Here is a 23,473-nt window from a genome sequence, read left to right on the forward strand (position 1 = left end):
AAATAAAAATATATTTGTAAATTTTATTAAAGATGAACATAAATTCCACTAATTAATATTATTAATTTATTATAATCTTGTAATTGAAAAAATTATAAAATCAAATATTACAGAAATCTCAAATACTATTATATATGCCTCGAATATTGTTATAGGGTGTATGAGATAACCATTTAAAATTTTAATAGATAAATGGAGCTATTATAATTTATAAAGGGTTATTTCTCAATTTTTATAATTACAGGGCTTCCGGGTCCGGATCCAAGTAAATGACATTTTGGGAATTCCTTCATTTCCTTCATAGGTGGGAACTCGATTCATTTTTATCGAAATAGAAAAAAAATATTTGCTACGCAAATTATAGAATCCTTTCGACAATCCTCCGTGTCTCAGCCAAAAGCTACCGCCATGGGCATCGTTGGAAATCTCACTCCACAGCAGCGCCAATCTTTCGACTCTCAAGGTCAGCGCCCCCGCCGCTTTCAGCAAAATAATTTCTTTTCATACTCTGTACAGCTGCTGTTTTCTTTTACTCTTTTCTTTACTCCATTAATTTCAAATTTGTTTTTTTGCAGGTTTTCTTGTGATTGAATCATTTGCTAGCCCTGCAGAAATTGAAGCTATGAGGAAGAGAATGGACGGAATGCTTCAGGCCTTTGACCCTACCACCACCGCTTCTATTTTCTCCACCAAAAATCAAGTTTGTTTTCTTTCCCTCCTTTCTTGGAGGAATTGTATTATAATTTGACTTTATTTAATTTAACCTTAAGTTTTGATAGTTTCTCGATATGAGTTTTTTGTAGGTACAATTGACCAGTGAATACTTCTATGAAAGTGCTGAAAAGATTTCCTTTTTCTTTGAAGGTAGGTTTTTATTATTACTTAGATATTCTAGCTTTTTCTCTTCTTTTCTTAACTTTACTTTGAAAAAAATCAAATTACTTTTGAGAAATATACTTTTGGGATATATGAACTTGCTGTGAGATTGAAAGTGAAAGGTTTGGATGTTGTGAACTCTTTTTACTGAAGTTTTAAATAAGTTAAGATTGCCAACTTTACGTGGTAAAGTTTGATTCCTTTTTACTTTTACACTTTTTTTTTTTGGTTCTTTTTGTTGTTTTGGCAGAAAAAGCATTTGATGATAATGGAAATTTAAAGCAACCGAAGGAACTTTCTATTAATAAAGTCGGGCATGGTATGCGATTTCAAAGGCCTTATATTTGTTTTGTTATGCTCTTATTTTGGCTGCATGCTCATGTAAATAGATTATAGGTATGTTTATTGTAGCTAATCCTTCAGTTTTATTTGTTTGTGCAGCGTTACATGAGATTGATCCAGTTTTCAAAGAATTCTCTTGCTCTGAGAAGGTTTCGAGTTTGCTTTTCTCCTTAGGTTACAAGAAGCCCGTGATCATTCAATCAATGTATATCTTTAAGGTATTTAGCTTGATTTTAACTTGACCACAAAGGCAGTGTTTATCTAGTGATAACACCCTTTGCTAGTAACCTGAGAAATTCAGAGGTTCTTATTTTAGTGACTTGAATACAATAGTTTAACTTTAGAGGGAAATAGTGTATTTGCTAATATAGGTTGATTCTTCTTTTATTTATATCCAGTCAATAAAACCTGTGTCCATTTTTCATTGATGTTTCCTTTTACAGGAACTTTATTTGACTTATAATGTTAGCTCATATCTCTCCTTACAACTAATTGGCTCTTTGAAGGTGTTGAAATTAATATTTGCATAAAGCTTTAAGATTGAGCTGAATTCTGATGGAATGACATCCTTTTCATAATCCTGGAGTTATTTTTTTTCTCTGGCCTCCATTTATTTCTAATTACATACTAATTTCATGCTTGATTATTCAGTTTTTTTCCTTCTCTAGTGGTAGTCTGTGCGGATCCTACGGGACCTTGCTATTGCTGCACTTCTATTGACATGCAGTGGCATGAAGTTTTCTGTAAAAATTAGGAATTTCTGTCAGTGAGGTTCTATTTGCTGGCTATGTTGTTTTTTCTGGTGCTGTCTGCTCCCACGGTGTATCATAAAAAAAAAAAGATGTTAACCATGGTTAATCGAATAATTTTATTATTTTCATTTAAAAGATGTAAATATTTCATTCTGAGGTGATGGCAGATTGTTTTGATGCTTTTACTTCTTTCGCCAAAATGGAAATCCAAACTTCTGTATCTCCTCCAAAGCAGAAAAAGACGCTACTAATCTTGTTAATAGATGAATATTTGAATACTATATAGTTTGTGATGAAGTTCGAAACTTGTATCCTGTGAATTGGATTTTGTTGAATACTGAATTTCCAGTCATACTTAACTGTGACCTGATTTTGACAGCAACCAGGTATAGGAGGTGAGGTAACTCCTCACCAGGACAACTCGTTTCTTTATACTGAACCTAAAACTTGCACTGGTCTGTGGCTAGCTCTAGAAGATGCTACAGTTGTAAACGGCTGCCTTTGGGCCATTCCTGAATCTCAAAAAAGTAGGGGTTTTTTCCCCATGTACAACTTTTTAAAGTATATAGAAGATAACTTATTTTGATCTGCTCTCTTTTTATTTTTTGTTTCCAGATGGTCTTGTTAGAAGGTTCATTAGGGGTGATGATGGAGTTTACTTTGATAGGCCGTCCCCATCGTATGACCAGAAAGATTTTGTGCCTATTGAAGTAAAAGCTGGGTCTTTGGTTGTAATTCATGGTGACCTTATTCATCAAAGGTTAGTTTAAAGAATTATATTTGGAGCTCATTATAGCTTAATGGCCTTATAGCTACTAACCATTTGTGTCTTCTGTTTATGCTAATACTACAGTTTTGAAAATCAGTCTTCAAATTCACGGCATGCATACAGCTTGCATGCGGTAGATACTGATGGCTGCAAGTGGGCAGAAGATAATTGGTAAGTCCTTTGAGCATTTCTGTCCGTCTTTTGATGGTTCATCTTTTTTATTTTCCACAATTCCATTCTTTCATGCTTCATAGGATAAGCATAGTATTTTTATTGAAGGCGCTGATATTTAACATTTTCTTTTGGTTTAATGACAACGTTGGCCCTCAACCTTCACCTTTTATGTCATTTTGGTCCTTTTCTTTTTTTTTTTTTGACTAAATTGGACCCTCAACTTGTATCTTTTTGTAATTGGTGTGTTTTTAACTGATTTGCTAATTTGGCAGTTAATAACGGTCCTAATGTGGCAAGTATGCGTGCCATAATTTAATTGACGTGGCAGTTCAAACTTAAATGGCCCAGCAAAATGCTTACATCTGGAAAAGAAATTAGAACATAAAAATAAAAAATGACGTGGAATTAAAAATAATATTTAAAAATAAAACATTAAATCAAATTAACAAACCTGAAAATTCCCTAAGAAACGAAACATAAAAAAAAAAAGGACAATTAAGAACATAAAAGAAAAATAAAATTATAGGTTCAGCGCCAAATTTAGTCCCTAGAAAAGAATAAGGGCCAAAATGACAAAATGTAAAGATTGTGGGGCAAAGTTATCATCAAGCCTTTTCTTTGTATCTTATGACTCTCATTTTATCAGGATGATGAATAATCGAGAAGCAATTCAACCGTCTCATAGTATTTCGTCATTGTATAGCTATGCTAGGGCAACCTCTAAAGACCTTTACCTATATTCCTATAGTTTATATTCTCACTGAGAAAACAATATTCCGATTAAAAATGGTAATTGATGTAGTTACCTCCTGGTAGTAAACCTGTGGGTTTGCTATCCAAAGATGTCTAGAGAAATACATCCGTCGCCATTCACCATTGGAGGGATTGAGAAAAGATCTAATTCATCTGATATTCCTCGGTCTGATGATCATACTAAATTATAATATGTTGTAATCATCAAAGTTGTACTCCTTTTTCATTATATTCACAATTAATATGATGCCATAGATGCAAAAAGAGAAATGCTTTTCGTTTATTCTTTCACATAATTAAAGAAAAGAACTAATTAGTATACTTCAGTTATCGAAGAGGCATACAAATGAATTGATTATAGTAATCGAATATAGAAATCTGTTATAGATATCAGCATTAGATTTGTTGTTTGATAGACTATATGCTTCCACTTCTCTTTGTAGTTTGTCATGATTGATCATTTTCCGCTTGATCTTTTCCCCTTTTCAGGATCCGAAGAAAAGTTGAACCTAAGCCCCTTTACGCTTCTGGACAGACTTGAGAGTTCGTCCCTGGTAATTGCATGGAGCTTTCATGTACGTGTCTAAGAAAAATTATTCCCTCTTGTTGAAAGTAAGATTACAGGATGATGATCACCGTTTATGTTAACTCAGATGCAAGTGTGGGATACTTATATGTGACCCAGATGGGCGTTTTCATTTCTTTCTAAGTTTCTATGTATTTTGAAGATTTGTAATGCCATTCCCATGCCATAATAGGAGTCTAATAAAGATGTTCGACACGGACACTTAAAAGTCAGAGCAACTTAGTTCACCATGTACTAATAACCAAAATGCCTGGTCATTTTAATGATCCTTCGCTTATAACACATTGTTTATTGACCTCTCAACAAAGTGTTAATTGCATGGAGTTGGGGTCTAATTATAATTTATTGGAGCTTAGAAAATGTTAGATTTTTGGTTGACATTTGGCTCAACATTTATTGGATAAAGGATGCAAAAATGATATGCAAAATCTGTCCTTCCGGTCCATGGGCATTCCTATTAATGGTTACTAGATCAAGTCACACAAAATTTATATAAAAAATATGTAAATAAAAGTATATTTTTAGAAGATAGGTTAAAAACAATTTTGTATTTGTCGAAAGGAAAAGACTAGAGGAGATTGAAATAGCCGTATACAAAAGAAATAATATAGGTTTAAAACAACTTTGTATTTGTAGAAGGGAAAAAGATTTAGAGGAGATTGAAATAGCAGTATACAAAAGAAATATATGTTCATCATCTATCTATATTATTTCATGATATAACCTTTCAAGTTTAAATATTTAATTTTATTAAAGTATATTTAAATTTTCATAAAATATCCTTTCATACACACATATATATATATATATAGCTTTTGATATATATAAAAGTTTTTTATTAAAATATCAATCTAATATTTATAATTATTGAACTGTATATTGTTAAAATCTTTGAAATAATGTATTTTAATAAGTACCAGTTTAATTTGGGATGCATACTCAAAAATATGAGAAATAAATATTTGGATAATAGATACTAGCATGTATATATATTATATTTCAAAAAATGTGTGTATATTAAAAGTTAAGTTACTGTTAATAAGAGTGGTTATTGGAGTATATAAATTGTTTAAAGAATATTTCTTATAAAAATATTAAATGACATAATTACTTTTATGTTATATTTATTATGTGGGTCAATGACTTAGGTTAAAGCTCTTATTAGGCACTCGTTTGGCAGCATGGGCGAACCTAGGGGGGCTAGTAGGGCCCCGAACCCCCTAAAATGGAAAATTTTCTATTTAGACTCCTTAAAGTTTTTAAAATTTTAAATTAATAAAGATAAAATTGCACTTTGACCCCCTCTAAAAATATAAAAAAATTGATTTAATCTTTTAAAAATTATGAAGATATAAGCTATTAAAATAATAAAATTACATTTTTATATCATAAAATTATAATTTAATTTCGCCCTAAAAATTTCTTAATTTCACTACTATTTGGCACTAATTTAAATCTGGTCACCTCCCTCCCATCCCTAATGTTGTATAAAAAATTTATATACATTTATCTATAAAAATCTGTCAAATTCACACTACTTAACTATTTATCCATTGATTTTAAAATCGTAATCTTATGTTATTTATTTTTAAGAAAAATATAAATTATTGAAAGACATCAATAATATTTTTTCTCAATTAAATTGGTATCTAATTAACTAGTGATATCAACTTAATTAAAAATTTTATAAGTAGTATAAATAACTATTCTTATAATCATTTAATTCAAGTTAACTAGTATGGTTCTTTGTCTTTGCCTATGCTGCGTTGAGTTGATTGTTTGTTTAGGTCAAATTATAGGGTAAAATTTGAAGATTAAAACATACTCTAAGTTCCTATACATTTCAGTATATTTGAAATTTAGTCTCCTTATATTTATATTCAGAAATTTAATGCCTCTAGTTTTCAGATTAAAAAATTCAAGTCTAATTATATTACTGTTAAAATTATCTATTAAATTATCTAGTCACATTTTGAAAACACTAAATAAAAATAATCTTAAAAATTTAATGTTTAAGTTTCAAGGTTTAGGGTTTAGGTTTGGGCTTGAGTTTAAAAATTATCAAAATTATGTATCAATGACATGAAAAAATTACTGAAATGTCATTAAATAAAAAAAATGCAAGATGATGTGACGCTCTTGATTCATATAATCCTTTCTCTTCTAACATATACGTACATAGATTTAATGAGTTAGCTTTTTCGTACTTTCATCCTCACATGACTCCAACATAGCTATTAACATTAACCCTGTTGAGAGAAAAAAAAAAAAAAGAAGCACCATATTTTATAATAACGTACCTCAAACTTTTAGATGCTTATTTATTTCACTTTTTCTGATACGCGTATTGAATGTGTATCATATTAATCATGTTTGAAGATATTTGGTTGCATGTATTAAACACGTTATGTCATATTATGTTTCTGCATCGCGTTCATATATCTACCAATGCAAAGATGGAGGGAGTGAAAAAATTGAAAGCAAAGAAGTCAAATTCAAAGTAACGCTAATAATTGTAAAAGAGAGAGTATGGAGTAAAAAGAAAAACAAAAAGGCTAGGTTGTGATCAGAGCTATGGGGTAAAGGGGTCCATAAATTTCTGAAAATATTGACGCTTTCTTCATTATTGAAGGATGGGTCGTCTACTACTGCTAGTCTACTTCTGCAAACAGATTTTCAAGGAATCTCAAACCATTACCCCAACTGTTCCACTTAGGTTTTTATTTTTTTTTGAAGTTCATGGCGTGAGATTGTGTTTGTCCTGATTGACGAGGCAGTGCTGGGAAATCAGAGTAAAAGAAAAACAAGGACAATCCCCTTAGCTTCCCTATTTTTGGCCAATTCCAATTAATGCTGGCTGCTTCCGGACTTGATTGGATTTTTTCACTAGATCATGGTCGGTCTTTCTCGGCAATACGCGCTTTCTTTCTTGTATTTGTCCTACTCTTTCTTTCTCTTATCTTTTTTTTCTTTGAACACTGCTTCTTTCATTATGCATACCCTGCAGACATTCAGCTGCAAAAGTTTCAGTGACAACTTCATTAGGCATCTTCTTTATCTCTCCAGAGTTTTTCCAGGCCACCTCCCTCGTTATCTCATAATTTAACATTGTCATGGGGGGTCTTTTTAATCTTATTTTGTTGGTGAATGAATGAATATGTCTGGGTTTTTCAAGAGGTGAAAGGACAAAACGTCTAACAGGTGTCATCAAGGTCAACCCTTGCTTCTGTTTTTGACCTTTTGTTGGTAAAACAACAGTAATAACCTAATTCTACAGATCAGATAGATACATAATGCAAGAAAATTATAACACCAATATATGGATTAATTGAGACTACTTTCTCATATACTACTCTGCAATCTCAAATAATATTCAAACAGTTGAACAACCATTGACATTAATGTCCCATGTTCCTTGTGACATTACTCTAATGTGTAGCACTTTGATGGGTTTGATTAGTCTCCAAAGGAAAGGAGATATTCAATATTGCATTTGGACTAGTGTACTGTTAGTTCAGTACAAATTTAATTCCCTAGGAATATATGGAATTGAACATACATGATAAAAACAAAAATATTACTGACATATACCTGAAAACCCCCAGATATGCGCAGTCCAAAATTTAGGTCACTTTACATCAAACTCTTTCACATCTTTCTCCTGTTCTCTGTCTCCCCACGGCCTTCTCATCTCTCTTTCATTTTTGTGTTGTTCAATGAGTTGTATGAAATAGACAAAAACAAAGAGAAATTCTGTAATTTTTTGCATCGTTTAAAGGAAAATGAACGAGGCTCTTCCTTGGTTTAGCCAACATGGTCCAGAATGCGTTTTAAGGCAAAGCCCAAAAATAACTACATGTCCTTATCTCACAATTGCACCATGCGTGACAGACACAGATGAAACAGTCCCTAGTTCCCCACAACAAAACAAAACTAATACAGCCTTATCCATCTTTACTTAAATGGAAAACTAGTATTTAATTGCTGCACTTTTAGCCACATGCTAAGCTACTCTTCTTCTTCAGTTCTTCAGAGGAAGAAACTCGAAATACTTGTTTGGGGTTGTACTTATGGCTCTGATGGGAACTTGGGTGTCTTTGTTGCTGATATTAATGCCGTTTCCATCGTTGCTTCCAAGGGGAAACAGCTCGAGGGTCTGATCTTCTCTGTTTTCATCTTCAAGAGTGGTAATTTTTTCTTGGTGGGGTTTGAATGAACATAAATTTTTCTGAGTGTCCAATGAAGCTGTTATGGTGGTGTTGGTGAGGTCAATTGGTGTACAACACAACTCCATGCGTAATTCCTTCTCCTCAATTTCCATCCACTCATTTCCTTCACTTTTTGCAAATCCATGCGTCCAAATGAATTCCTACGCAATAAAAAAAAAAAGACAAAAAGAAAGTAATTAAAGCTGATCATAAACATGCTCAGCTCACAATAAATCCAAAAATATTCAGTCATTTCATGAACAACAGCCCCAACAGAAAGTAAGAAATGCAGCTTTTAGACCTCTCTTTTCCCAACATACTAACAAATGCTTTTTCATCTTTTTTTTCCCTTGACTTTATTTTGAAAACCTTTGACCTTTTGATCTAATAATAATTAGCTTCTATAATTATGCCTTGCAGTAAGCAATAATATGGCATGAAACAAACCTCTGAAAATTTACTAACGTTTGAAGGAGAACCCTTGTTTGTCGGTTTAATTTCGCAGCATCCTATTGGCAACGAAAATACTAGTAAAACAAAAAGAAATCTCGTCACTTCTCTTTCAAAACATTCATGTTTAAATTCTATGTATGTAGGTTACCGGATTCCTTCTTTTCCAAGCTTTCGGTATCACATTGTTGTTGTTGTTGTTGTTCAGTCTTGAGTTGACGGCGGCGTTTTTGACGTTCTCTTGCTTTATGGTTTTGGAACCAGTAGAAAACATTCTTCCCTTCGATCTTCCCGAACCTCCGAAGCCGCGTCGCGATTTGTTGGATTTGTGCTGCCGACGGAGTCCGTGTTCCACGTCGGTAGAGTTCCTCGAGGGTCAGTAACTGCTCCGGCGTTGGATTCCAACGTGAACTCCCTAATGGCTGCTGCTGCTGAGTGTTCAATTCTGTCGTATGACTTCCCTCATTTGCATTACTTGCTATACCAACAACAAGAAATTATAAATATATTCTGTGTTAACAAGAGATCATTTAAAAGAACAATGGAGAAAAATGAATGACAAGTTTAAAAAAAGAAGTGGGATTTACCCAAATCACCATGATTCAAAGCTAAAAGGTTGGTGGTGTTAGTAGGGTTAGGATCCAAGGGTGAAGGCTTTGCAATGTTGAATGAATGAGACAAGTTGAGGTCAGTGATATGGGGATATCCCATTTTTGAAGAAGCAACAGGTTATTGAGCTGTGCTGTGAAGTTCGTAAAGAAAAAAAATATTGAAGGTGATAAGATTGAGACTCAAATTAAGGATGCTAAAAAGTGAGAAGAAAAAAAAAAAAAAGAGAGTAAGCATTGGGTTTAAGATGGGGATGCTACTTCTCAGTAATAATATCGCTTTGTCTCTCCCTAGCGCTCGTACTCGCATCTGAAGACAATGTGAAAAGAGAAAAAGAAAAAGAAAAGTAAATAAAAAGTAAACAATGTTTCTACTTTTAGAAGGGACACCTAGGGTTTAAAACATTTTTATTATTTTTACACGTTAAAAGGATGCAGGTTGGAGTCTAATTAAGAGTTTATTATCAAACTTCCCAAACGGATCAAATCAATATGTGGAGAATTAGTTGAAAAAGTAAAAATTAATTGATTTGCAAATTGGAATGAATTAATTTAATTAGATTAAAATCTGATTAAATTAAAAATTTTAATTTTAAACGATTTATTTATTTTGAGCTAGACGGATTGGTTGAGCTAAAAATTAGTGGTTTAATCGATTCGACTATCAATCCGATTTTAAAAATATTGTTTATTATCTTAGTGATTTAATCGGTTCGACCATCAATCCGATTTCAAAATATTGTTTATTATCTCCCATAGATTATAAGTAGTATTAAGAATTGTATAAAAATATCTTTATATCTTGTCTCTTAGAGTTCTTGATTGAGGATTTAAAATTATTTTGGATTTAGATTATATGGTATTTAAATTGTTTGGATTTAAATTTATTTAAGTTAATTTTAGATTGAATATGAAAAATATAACTATTGTAATTTTTTTAACTTTATGTTTTACCGTATTAATAAGATGCAGACTTTTAATTACAATAGTTTTAAAATTGATTAATTAGGTTAATCATTTTGATTTTCCCATCACATTAAAACAAATTTTAAAATGTAATCTCATTTACTTACTATTTTGCAGTTACGTAAGAAATTAAGTAAGAATTACTTGAACAACACGAGGCATGTGTGGTTGATATGTTATAGATATATATATATATATTAGACTATATTACATTTACCATGGGATGAAATATATACAATAAACAGAGTTTCGATTGAAATGGTGAACTTGTAATGTTAATTATTTAATATTTTGGATTTGAATTCCATCATATGTAAATAATTTTTAAATCTTATATAAAAAATAAAATTATTCTCAAAATAATACCTATTGCTTATTAAAAACAATGAGCTTTCGATAACTTTATAATTAAGTTGAAACTTAATTGATATGTGATATGTATACAATCAATCTTTTATAGACGCTAAATATGTACAACTAAAAAAAACAACATACAACATGGGAAGTGGCATGGCCTTGTTATTTTAATTCATCACAATATTGAGTCTCTTTGGGAGAGTAGGGGTAGTGTCGTTGTAAGCTTTGGAGTTAGTTTGAGGTTTCGATGGACGGAGTGATTGGCAAGTAATTGAGGGGAGTAGTAGATATAAGGAGGATGGCGCGACAAACTATGGACAACTTTGAAACACAAGAGTAATGTTGAATTGGGATGTGATTACGAATGCTAGAGGTTGAATTTAAGGAAAACTTGATTTAATTTTAAGAAGTTAAAATAAATTGAGTTAATTGAATTAAATTATTTGAGTTATTCGGTTTTCAAATTAATTTGAATAAATAATTCGATTTTTCAAGTTTGAATTGAGTTGAATTTTACAACTCGAATAAAAGTTGGTGCAAATACCCATTAGATCCTTCTCAATTTTGAAAATAAAAAATCCATTAACAACAAAATATGAAAAAAATCAAAATAATTTTCAAATTTTCAAAGTATTTATAAAAAATTCTCCAAAGTTTTATAAAAATTATATTAAAAATGTAAAATTTAAAAATTTTAAAGAATTTCAAAAATGGTAAATTTAACGCCTTAAACAAGTAAATTACCAAAATCAAGTTTATGATACTCTTATACCTACACCATATACCCAAAAACACATGTCCTTTAGCGACATTTGTCTTTCCACCCTTTACCATGGACGAACTTGAGTCTAGCGGGCTTCATGTTGCATCATATCTCCACTGAGCATATATGGGACGCACGTGGAGATATAGAATCATTGATTACCCAGTTTTCTTAAGACATCATGTAACACCCATTATCCGACCCGATCGTCGGGTCCAAGCTAAGGGATGTCATATTTGTTACCAAAGCAACTAAAATAAATTTATATTTAAATTATGCAATTTATTGAAACAAGTCAAACAATTATACATACAATGTGAAATACAATCATTCCCAAGCTTTGTATGAAATTACATAAGCTCTAAAGCAAATTTAAAACCAAAGAAGAACTAAAATGAAAAGTTTCAAAATTTCAGGATCGATGTCATGACGTCAGGGAGTTCCTCGTTACGACTTGACTCACTGTCTAATTTTGTCGCAACGATGTAAATTCTCGTTGCGCCATGACATGGGCTCAAGCTCGTCCTGACGACTCATGATCGGCATCTCAACATGGTTGCCTCATCGTGTCGACATTCGAACGACGTCACCTACTGTTTTGGCAAAAAATGTACCAAATAGTACTCAATGCAATCCCAACTTTCAATTTCTTATTTCATGCCTAAGTCAAACATGTTTTACTTGAAAGAATTAGTCAAATTTCATACCAAATCATTCTCTTTTACTCTACAAAATTCAACTAATTCATCATGCCTTAATTGGTACCAAATCACTTCATTCAAATCTAACAATACATGCAATTCTACTTAGCATTTCAAACTTCCAAATCTACAATCACCCTTATAACATTTCATACTAATTCCATAAAAAAAAAAAAAAGAGACCATTTCCTATCTATCAAGCTCAAACACATTCATATTAACACAAGTATGCCAACCATTCCAACACAACTAATCTTTTAGCAAATCGTATTCATAACATATCACTCATCATTCATTCAAGCTATTACATATACTTACTTAATTCACACATCATAAGCACCATAATATATACACATGGTTCATACCATTACCAAAATCATGCCAACATATATACATAATACATCAAAATACCATTTCATCATTCAAATTTAGCATTATATAAACATAAGACTCTCTTAGGTGCATGTCATTGAACTAACAAGAAACATCACCAACTTGCTTTGTCCGGGATTATAGCTGGATGCTAATATCGACAGACAAACACAATCAAAACCTAACCTGCGCACGAAAAACAAAACCGTATGCTAAGTATAACTTAGTGGTATTTACATAATTTGAACGTTATAATATAACTAGACCTGTCCATGGGTCAGACCAGGTCAGGTTTGGGCCAGGCCTTGACAAAATTTTAGGCTAGTTTGTTAGGCTCGGGCCCGACCTGACCCAAAAAAATGGGCCTAAAATTTTGCCCAAGCCCAGCCTGCCCGTATTAAGTTTTTTATATAATTTTTAAAAAAAATATAATTCATTAAAAATACTAAAAACATTCAAATAAATGTTTCCCACCAAATTGAAAATAAATTAATTTTTTAATACTTAAATAACACTAACATAGGTGCAACTTAACAAGCAAATGCCTCTAAAATAGTAGCGAAATTAACAATAAAATAAGAGTGTACAATATCCAAACAATAACAACAAAATAGTAGCAATATAATAGTGAAATGACAGCAAAAACAATGAGAAAACAGTAAGAAAACAATAATTTTTTTCTTTTGCAAATTGGGTCAGGTCGAGCCGAGCTCAGGCAAAAAAAGTCTTACCTAAGGCCTGACCCGTTTTTTTTTCAAGCCCATTTTTCGGACCTATATTTTTACCCAAACTCGTCTACATAAGTTATTCAAATGTATGAATTAAAGATAAAATATTAATATGCAAGTTATCATGTCAATTATACTATTTCTTATATTCATTATCCCAATCAAATACAATTCACTAGTATAAAAACGTAAACCATTTCATATCATATCACTTTTGAAATCTCAACCATTTTTTGTCACATTACAGTTCAAATTTCTGACCTTATAAGTACGATGAACATAATCAATCATCTTTTCAGTTCATTTTACATATCATCATCCTGTATTATGTTTTTAATTCCCTATTAACCTGACTCAGATACAGACAGATATGCGGATCCAACCAATCACAACGGTTTGACACCTAGTGCCTATCAGATAAATCCAAAATAGTAAGTTGTGCCCAACGCTAGTCGTATAACCGACGTACATGTGTGCCCAACACTCCTTGACTCGTAGTTGTAATAACCTTGAACTCTTCCGATCTTATGGCATGCCAGCTGTAACCGACTCTGCCTAAACAATTTACAGGGTAACCATTTCTCAATTTCATTTATAAGTGAATTCTTCAATTTCATATCATAATCTCATCACCCAATCATCAATTCACACATGCGATAGTATAATTAATCACCATATAGATTCAATTTCACACTCATAACAATATACAATATTTTCAAATTTGTTCAATTTAGTCCTGATCACAAACAATCAATCCCAATCAAATCAAAATTTCAATTTATAGTATACAATATTTTCAAATTTACTCAATTGCAAATTTACACAAATTTAATATTTTTTCAATTTAGTCCCTAAAACCGAGACTAACCTAACTTTTAATCTAGAACTCAAATTTTCAACCCAATTTCACTATAGTCCAACTTCGACATCCTATTTCTCATTTCTACCAAAAATTTTGAAATTTATGGATTTTAGTCCCTATTGTATAAAACTATAAATTAACTTCACAATTTAGTCATTTTTCACTTCTAAGCTTAAAATCTATCAATTTAGTACCTAAAACTTTAAAGATTTTTTAAAAATAACACATGGATCAGCTAAATTAAGCTCCCAAGATTTCAAAAATATAAAAACCCTTAATGCCCACGTCCCCTTCTTCTCTTTCTCTAAATTTGATCGAAAAAGATGAAAACACAATCTCTTCTCCTTCTCCCCACTTTCATGTTTTGTTTAACGTTTTAGTTCATTTTAATTTAATTTAATTTTTTCATACAATTTTAATTAAGGATTCTTTAGCAATTGAACTTTTACCACCTTTACAATTTAGTCATTGTTCCTTAATTAATCATTACTTCGATAAAATTACCTATCTAAAGTTCGATTCATATACTATATAACTCCATAAATATTTATATTAAATATTTACAGATTTGATTTATGAAAATAAACTTTTAAAGCCGCATTTTTCGACACCACTAACTTTTTGATCGTTACGCATCATATCCTACGACGCATCATTGTCACTGCAAGGGAACCAAATAAGATCTCACTATCAATAGTCTATAAACACGTAGGCAACCTTGTCATAGTATAAAAGGGCCATGCAACAGCTCATGAGGTCCAATCCACTCCTAGACCAAAAAACCTTCTTCTTCCCTTTAACTCTCTCATGGGAAAATTTAACGCCATTCTCAGTGGATTTCCACCTCATCCCAAGTGAACCACCAATAAATCCGCTTCTTTTTTTCCTTATTAATCCAACAGGTTAACAATTGGTACAGTGAACGTGGACAACCATGAACTTGATACCAACATCCCCCACCAATGAGCTTGATCCCACTAGTAATCAGCAAACCTAAGACCCTTTGAAAGAGGTACCACTCCAGGATTTACCATCTCAAAACCAAACAAATTGAGTACAAGATTCCATGCATGTCAATCGAAACATTCATCAACAAGCTCCTTACCAATTTAACCAATTTTAGCAGTATTATCAATATCCACCACCATGGTATTACAGTCATCCACACCTATACCAGTGCTTCTCTAGTTGACCAAGGATCACAAAACCCCCACTCAATATCCCAACGATACATTGACATGCAAGAAAGAATGAAGGTGATGGAGCAACAAATATCTTCACAACAAAGAAGATATGAAGAGCAATAAAAATTTATTCAAGAGCTGCATGAAAGACAATGCCAAGTAGATGAAAGGAATGAAAAGCTCATAAAAGAGTTAAAAGCGACTAGAGCTGCTCGAAGGCAAGATCCATTGCATAGAGAAGAGGAGACTATCCATCCCACTCACAAGCATCAACATGATAAAAAAAGTAATGATGATCTTGATGATAATGTAGATGATAATGATGTTGACGAGGCTATTGACGATAGTCAAGGTTGGAATTTTAGTAGAAGCACACTAGAAGAAAAGATAGAACAGTTAGAAAAAACACATGCGGAAATATCAAAAGTATGAGTCATTAAGAAATATACAAATGAACCCTTGGCTAGTGAAATACTACGTCGTCATGTTCCTCCAACTTTTAAATTCCCTAAATTATCGTATGATGATCGAGTTGACCCCAAGATCATTTGGCGCATTATGTGAATCATATGAACATTTTGGGTGCTTCAGATTAGGTGAAGTGCATGGCATTCTCGGTGACATTGAAAGATTCAGCTCAGGCTTGGTATATGTAGCTTCTGTAAAATTTCATCATTAGTTTCAAGCAATTGGCGGACTTATTCATGAGCAAATTCTTGGGAACAAGACACTACAACAATTGCCAACGTATTTAATGCCAATCAGGCAACGTGAAGATGAATCTTTACGAGATTTTGTAAAGAGATATTCCAGAGCTCTTAGGAATCGGGATAAACAAATAATAGTTATAGATATAAAGATTGTCCTACTATAATTTATATATAACACACTACTCAAGAAGCTTGTTACACGTGCCAACACCGACAGCTGCTGCAAGATGCCATGCAGCATGAATGAAAGGAGTCCTAGGAAAGACATCGTCTGCAATGAAAAGAACACCTCCCAACAGTGATGACATCTTATGAACATTGTGAGCCATCCTTAATTCTGGGTATTTCAATGCTCTTTTTGCAAATGCCACCTGAAATGCAGGAACACGACATTGGACATGTTTTCAGTGCCACGGAACAGCTTCAGCCTTGAAGGTAACTCCATTAAATTATAATGCTAAGTTGGAGCAAAGATTAGGCAGTTGAAGACTTGGAAAACAATGAGATCGAACTTATTGTTGTAATGGAAAAATAATAGGATCCCAGACTGTTTTTTATTAAATAAAAAACCAAGTGAGATATAAACTAGCTAGTTATACCTCCATCATTCCAGTGTGAACAGCTGAAACCATCAGAGGCTGAACAGGTAGAAGTAAAGCAGAAGCTGCCATCAATAACTTCGGATTCTCATTTCTAAGAGCTCTTGATAGACACTGCAAAAAAGGATTGGAATGAGAAATGTGAAAACAAAACTGCACAAGTTTCAGCAGGTAGCATTCAAGTCTAAAAAAGCAGCATACCCACAATGCTCTAATAAACATTCATTTTTATGTTTGGAATTGATAAAGTTGATAACGAGTCAACATGTTACTATTCAGAAGCATAACTTCAGTCTACAACATGTATGAGGATTATTCAAATTCACTATTTCCAAAATTCATTCACATTGATAATCTTTCCCGAGTATTTTGATCTTCAAAAAGATATGAATTTAGTCTGAACTTACCACAGTAGCAGTGGCAATCATTGTGTAGTCAGCCCACCTTAAATACATCCTCAGCTTTCCTCTGGAAGAATGATACAAAGTAGAGGCAACTCCAACTCCGATTAGTGAATTAGCATACAGCTTAGAGTTCAAATTTTTCCTGTATCCAAGTAAACAAAGTATTAATAAGAAAAGGTAATATGATATCTTGTTCATGAAGCAAATTAAGGAGACTATTACCTCGGGGCTTGGATCCCAAGAACTATAAAAGGAAGTGAGGTTAACACATTAGCCACTGTTTCTTGAAAATTCTGATCCCCTGACGAAAGCTTTCGAGGGTAAGCAAAGTACAAATTTTATATGACAGAATGGCCGAGCTAAGACACACAAAAACAAGCACTAACGGTATCATACCGTTCATACAACATCTTACTGGCCTTAAACAAGATGGCCTCTGCTGCCATACTCTGAAAAACAAGTATAAGCAAGTACGTTATGGTGTGTCACTAGTACATGTGACTATCTACAAAGAAATTACCGGAGTGGATTTAAACAGATCGTTTGATGCACAACTTACTGCATCAATAGTGGTTGATTTGCTGTAAAAAATGATTTATCATGAGTGGATTGGAATTCCCTTTGTTGGTTTATCTCCTCCAATGCAAAAGGTGAACGAGGAACCACTTGCACTCCATTTACACCGTCTAAGGCTTTACTAGGCCTGAACGCTGTTTGGGGACACATAATCCTCAAAACAATGTGCAAAACACTTTACCTGCCAGCCAGAGCTTGCTGGCAACAGAGGGAAGACGAGTGCAAGAAGCAACTTATATGACCAATCTCTGTACGATTAAAAGAAGCAGAAATATATATTGAAATCACATTCAATAAATTAAGCATAGATAAGGCTTCTACAAAAACACTAACTTCAAGGATTGACCAGCTAGAGGTTTGTATCACGCTTCTATTAAGCTCAACTAGTTCACCTTCCCCCATGAGGCTTTTCCCTTACATATTGAGAAAAGAATGATAATGTCTCTCTTTGGCTAAATAAAAAACACTCAATATTTTGTTAAACAAATAAAGCATAAAAATAGTAGATTAATCCTACTTAAATAAGATTAAACTCATATATAAGGTCATGGCAATGAACATATCATCGTTCATTAATCCAAAAATGTACAAACTCAATAGAGCCTCATCAGATTTTTTAAGATACCATTAAAGGAGAAATTGGAGTTCAAAGTTTAAAGCTTGAGATAACCCAAATGAAGTTTTTGTCCACGACATTCAACCCAAATTCTAAAATCAAATAATCATATAGTATCTTGCACTTAATTTTCCAGATAGCCCCAAGCATCGACATTCAAAAAGAAGGAAGGAAACACAAAAATGGGTTCTCAAAATACAAGCGAAAGAGGCAACTCTACATAAAAAAAGAGAAAGCAAGAAATGAAGATTATGGAGAACAAAACAGAAATATGCTGTAAGTTTTGTTTAAGAAAGAGAGAAAGTGATACCTGGAAAGATGTGAGCATTTAAATGAAAGAAGGAAGGAAGGAAGGAAAAGGGAGATTAATGTAGTGTGAATTCCGGTTATAGAGAAATAAAGAAAGGCAGGAGAGTCGGGTCGGTAGTTGTTCACTTTTAAAGACTAAAACAGCATCAGGAAGAGGGAGATGCGGATGACTCACGAATCTTCTTCATATAACGGTCCGCATATTCGCTTTTTATTCTGTTGCCCAATCAACCCTCGCCACCTATGCTATTCTATACGATTTACTTACATTTATTCTGCAAAATGTATTTTTTTCTCAAGACTATTTCTAAAAAATAAAAATAAAAATGAACTTATTAAAAGAATTGGAGTTCATTGTTTTTGAAAAAGCAAATAATATTCTTTTTAAAAACTGTTTAAGGTATCAATGGTTACACTATCACGAATTACAATAATAAGATAGAAAAATGAATGCACTAAAGAATTCGGTAAAATTTATTTGAAACTAAAATAGTGATGGAGTATATGCAATAGATTTGTCGAGCAATCCCTCAACCCTATAGACTTAATCCAACTTGAGTTAAAATCGGACAAAATTTTTATTTTTCGAATTGGCTACGCACGAATGAAATTTAATTTAAATAAAATATTTTTAAATTTAAATTTAATTATAAAATATATAAATAATAATATAAAATATGTTTTTAATATTTTATTAATTTTTAACTGTGAAAAGGGTAAGCACGTCAAGTCAACTCGAAAATAGGCTTAGATGTAAGTTTTTTTTTAAAATTAAGTTGTAGTTGACATCACCTGACCTAACCTCATTATTTAACGCAACATAAAGTACAAACCTATTTCTTAATAGTATCTTGGAGTACTCAGAACTTGTATTAATGTAAATAAAATGAACCCAAGTATTTAAAAATGAGTTCTTTTAAAATTTTTATTTTTAGAGTGAGTATTTGACAAATTGATAATATATTTTTTATTCTATAAATAACTTTAAAAATTTGATCATTACAGAACTCTTCTTAATTCTCTAATTTTGTTTGGCACCAAATATATATTTTTTCTTATTCTTAATGTTTTTTAAAAAATGTTTATATTACGGAAATCTTGAAAGAGAAACCCAAAATTAATTTTGACTTTTAAGATTGCAGTTATGTCTAATGTTGTTCCATTAAAAAAGCCTGGACGGGCAATATGGCTTATGAGGCTATCTTTTACTCACATTGGGTCTCATTTAGTAATATTAATTTCCAACACTTCATTTGCTCATTAACATTTAAAATCAAAATTTTTTATTAAATCTTGTCCCTAAAATTTGAAAGGGAAAGCGACTTTATATCCAAAAACAAAAAAAGTGGGTAGCTAGCTAGTCTATGTTGATATTCCAATTCTAAAATGAAACTGGAGTCCGAGAATAGCATTAACCCTTTTATATTATACATAGGTTATTGGTAATGCAAAAATTTGACTGTAACAATAAAGTCGTTGGAATACGACTGTTATAATATGATTGTTGGAATCTGACCGTTGTAATATGACCATTAGAATCTTGCCGTTGCTTCCTCGATTTTCAGTGGCAGATCAATTCCTCCAACAATCATATTGCAACAGTTGATTGATCGAGCCCTCCCTTCCGAACTTGACACATTATCTCAAGTTCCTTTAGGCTCTTTTAATGGAACAACACAAGACATAATTGGTTTTAAATATGACCGTTGGTTCTTATTATTTTGTTAGCTCATTCTTATAATTTAGCCCCCTCCTATACTTGACACATTATCTCAAGTTGGTTCTTATGAATGTGTTAGCTCGATCAATCAACCGAAATAGATAAGAGGGAGTGAATTGGCCTTTTAAAATTTTGTGGAAGCAAGAAGGAAGAGATGAGACAATGAACATAAAAATTTAGAGTTGTTCAACCTTAATTGCCTACCCCACTACCTTAGCTTTCCACAACTAAGGATTTTCCCAAATTCATTAAATTGATCAACCTTTGAGAATAAGGTTTAACCTTACAGTTCCCTTAAGAATTTTACCCAAATCGTAAGACTTAACCCTTTTCAAAAGAGTAAAGAAATGAGCAAACAAAGAGACAATCCTTGCAAGATTAGGATGTTTGCCAGTTAAACACTCACACAATAAAAACACTTGAGCTAATAAAAATACAAAGAATTGCTCACAAGTGTTTGTAAGAAAAATATGAAGAAATTGACGCACAAAAGGTTGATAAAAAATTGTTGATCTTTCTTGATAGCTTTTGATCTTTTGTAATCTCTCTTGTTATTGTATAAGCTTTAGAAGCTTGTATTTATAGCTCCTAATAGATTTCCAATCGTTTGAGTTGGTGGGAATTTGAATCGAGTCGTTGAAGACGTAATAACCAATGCATTAATGTGTCTTGCAACAACATGTATCGATACCTTCAAAGGGGTATCGATAGTTTGGGCATTTAATGCTTAAATTTAGTGATCGTTAAAACCTATAGTACCGATACAATAGAGGAAACATTGATACTTGCTATGAGGTATCGATACCTTGGAGAGGGTATCGATACTTTGTTAAGGGTATCGATACTTTTGATTTTTGCTCGATTTTCCTGAACTTTGAAGCTCAAATTGATATCGATACTTGGTATAAGTATCGATACTTTTGAATAGGGAGCAATTTTCACTTGTTAAGAAAAATGTTTGAAATATTTGTTACTCAATTTGAATTTGTTAAAATATTTTGAAGTGTTTGAAGAGTATATTTAAATTTTATCTCTTAGAAATATTTTGAAATAAATTGTCACTTGAAATTCATCAAATTTTATTCAAAACATTATCTTTGTTATATCAAAACATTTATAAAATAAAGCTTAGTTTAGCAATCTCCTCCTTTTAGATATATAAAAAAACACTTTTATAAATTTTGTTTTTGAATAAAGTACTCCCTTACTAAAAGCCAATTTGAATTAAAGCTCAATTTTGTTTTTGAAAATGGTCACAAACTTATAGAGATTAATATACCAATCAATTTACTACCTTTCTCCCCCTTTTTGTTATAGCAAAATAAACAAATAAAGCTTAAGATAGAAAGAAAATGTTTAGTCCAATGATAAATAGAAAAAAAAAAGAACAAGAAACTAACATAAAACTCCAAACTATCTCAAAAAACTAAGTTAACATTTAGTGCAACAAACATAAAAGTAGGAAAAGAAAACACTGTAAAATATCCAATTAAACCATGAAAATGCATGATATGCAAGATGAGTCCTAGCTATCTTAAGGAGGCTGCGGTGGAGGAAATTGAGACATAAGATTAGCTATGTGTTCCTCCATTGTAGACATCCTAGCATTTATGCCACTAGCAACATCTCGTAATGAGCCAATGACTTCAAGGATGGCTGAAGTCTTGACAAAAAATTGAGCATCTTAAGGTGGAGCTTGAGCGGGAGGTGCAACAGGATCACCTTCTTCAACATCCTCATTATCATTATCATGGGGTTTGGTTTGAGCAACCTTCAACCATGCACCGGTGCGAGGGTCCTTCTTGTAGCCAATGTGACAAAGCGCTCCAATGCCAAGAGGTAGAGGATTTGCCAATGAAGGATCACCTTGGGTGGGAATTTTTAGACGTTTGAATATATATGAGAGATAGGTTCTGAAGGGTAAGGTGATAGCGTTGGTATGCTCTTTGCCAACGACCTTGGTGATATTGTTAAACATTATTAAAGAAAGGTCAGGAAGCTTATTATTTTAAAAGCAGTCAAGCTACCAATAATCGATGGCTCGAAGGACAACATGTTTTGAAATAGGGCATAAAATCCAGGTGAGAATTAAGTAAAGAAACCAATCATGAAGATTGAGCTCAGAAGGATATGAGCTTGTAATGATTAAGGCCGATTTTGAAGGTTTTTTTTCATTGGATTCACCACCGGAAGGTAATTTTGAAAATTCGCCAAAACATTCAAGGGTGGGCTGAATGAGAGTATTTAAAATATAAGATTTTACAGCATCCACGGACTCATCGGTTGGGTTATGTTCGAGTAAAGAATTAGAATGAAAGGCTCGAACAAGATTGGCATAGGTAGAAGAGCGAATTTTAAAGAAATTGATCCATTGCCAATCGTTTAAATTTTAAAGATAGGCAAAATTAATCTAAATCTAGAGGTCGAGAAACATTAACTTTCCAAGAGACAAAATAAGCGAAAAAATGAGTTCTCTCCTCAGAGTTGCGAAAACAATCATTTAAAGAATCATTTTGACCGCTAGGTGGATTGAATGAAGAGGCATCGACATGAGAACATTTCTTAAGAGGCATAGTGACTAACTAGAATCTGAAGACACACTAAACTACTTAGAAATTTCATTTAGGAATTTTGTCGAACACTTGGTGGGAAAAGGTTTATGGAAAGAAAATTTTGGGTTGGGCAAAACCCTTGTATCAAAACAACAATTTATATGTTTCAAGTCATCCTAATAGAAAAATTTAAACAAAAAATTAACACATACTAATCATAATTTTTGAAATCAAAGTAGCGGAGTTTTTACCTTGAAAATGCTTTGAAAAGATGAAAAATTCAAAGAAAAGTGGTTGAATCCTTGATAAGATGGAGGTAGAATGATTTTTGCTGGAAATATTTGAGTAATGGAAAAAAATTGAGAAATTTTGATGTCTAGGTTTTGGAGTTTTATTGTTCGGCAAAGAGGAAAATATGGAGTTCTTTATTTTGCTCAAAATTGTTTTTGTAAACATGCCACAAAATATTTTTAAACCCCAAAGGTATCAGTTCTTTTTGTGAAGTATCGATACTTTACCTTAAATATTGATACTTT

General features: G+C 32.3%; 3 protein-coding genes across 6 annotated transcripts; 1 reads left to right on the plus strand and 2 right to left on the minus strand.

Annotated features, from left to right (window-relative positions):
* The first annotated feature begins 278 nt into the window (after positions 1–278).
* On the plus strand, positions 279–4,464 carry LOC105785702 (phytanoyl-CoA dioxygenase). Its single transcript, XM_012611828.2, has 9 exons — positions 279–463; positions 576–700; positions 804–864; positions 1,127–1,195; positions 1,318–1,436; positions 2,350–2,497; positions 2,586–2,730; positions 2,824–2,910; positions 4,156–4,464. The coding sequence occupies exons 1-9, from the start codon at positions 409–411 to the stop codon at positions 4,205–4,207; spliced, it is 861 nt and encodes a 286-aa protein (XP_012467282.1). The 5' UTR covers positions 279–408; the 3' UTR covers positions 4,208–4,464.
* Positions 4,465–7,661: 3,197 nt separating this feature from the next.
* Positions 7,662–9,783, minus strand: LOC105785703 (WUSCHEL-related homeobox 6). Of its 3 annotated transcripts, none has more exons than XM_052628001.1 (4): positions 9,507–9,783; positions 9,062–9,388; positions 8,908–8,987; positions 7,662–8,621 (listed from the first exon to the last, which is right to left on the minus strand). In XM_052628001.1, the coding sequence occupies exons 1-4, from the start codon at positions 9,619–9,621 to the stop codon at positions 8,274–8,276; spliced, it is 870 nt and encodes a 289-aa protein (XP_052483961.1). In that variant the 5' UTR covers positions 9,622–9,783; the 3' UTR covers positions 7,662–8,273. The 3 variants fall into 3 exon arrangements, with proteins under 3 accessions (XP_052483961.1, XP_052483963.1, XP_012467283.1); XM_052628003.1 differs by having other exon boundaries at positions 8,926–8,987; positions 9,498–9,781; XM_012611829.2 differs by having other exon boundaries at positions 9,498–9,777.
* A 6,311-nt stretch (positions 9,784–16,094) lies between these two features.
* On the minus strand, positions 16,095–18,810 carry LOC105785704 (uncharacterized). Of its 2 annotated transcripts, none has more exons than XM_012611831.2 (7): positions 18,667–18,810; positions 17,724–17,988; positions 17,561–17,613; positions 17,387–17,465; positions 17,168–17,306; positions 16,761–16,874; positions 16,095–16,532 (listed from the first exon to the last, which is right to left on the minus strand). In XM_012611831.2, exons 2-7 carry the CDS (start codon positions 17,888–17,890, stop codon positions 16,341–16,343), a joined length of 744 nt encoding a protein of 247 aa, XP_012467285.1. In that variant the 5' UTR covers positions 17,891–17,988; positions 18,667–18,810; the 3' UTR covers positions 16,095–16,340. The 2 variants fall into 2 exon arrangements, with proteins under 2 accessions (XP_012467285.1, XP_052489461.1); XM_052633501.1 differs by lacking the exon at positions 18,667–18,810 and adding an exon at positions 18,074–18,638.
* Positions 18,811–23,473: the final 4,663 nt, after the last annotated feature.

This window comes from Gossypium raimondii, chromosome 1 (genome assembly GCF_025698545.1).
Source record: "Gossypium raimondii isolate GPD5lz chromosome 1, ASM2569854v1, whole genome shotgun sequence".
Taxonomy (NCBI): Eukaryota; Viridiplantae; Streptophyta; class Magnoliopsida; order Malvales; family Malvaceae; genus Gossypium; species Gossypium raimondii.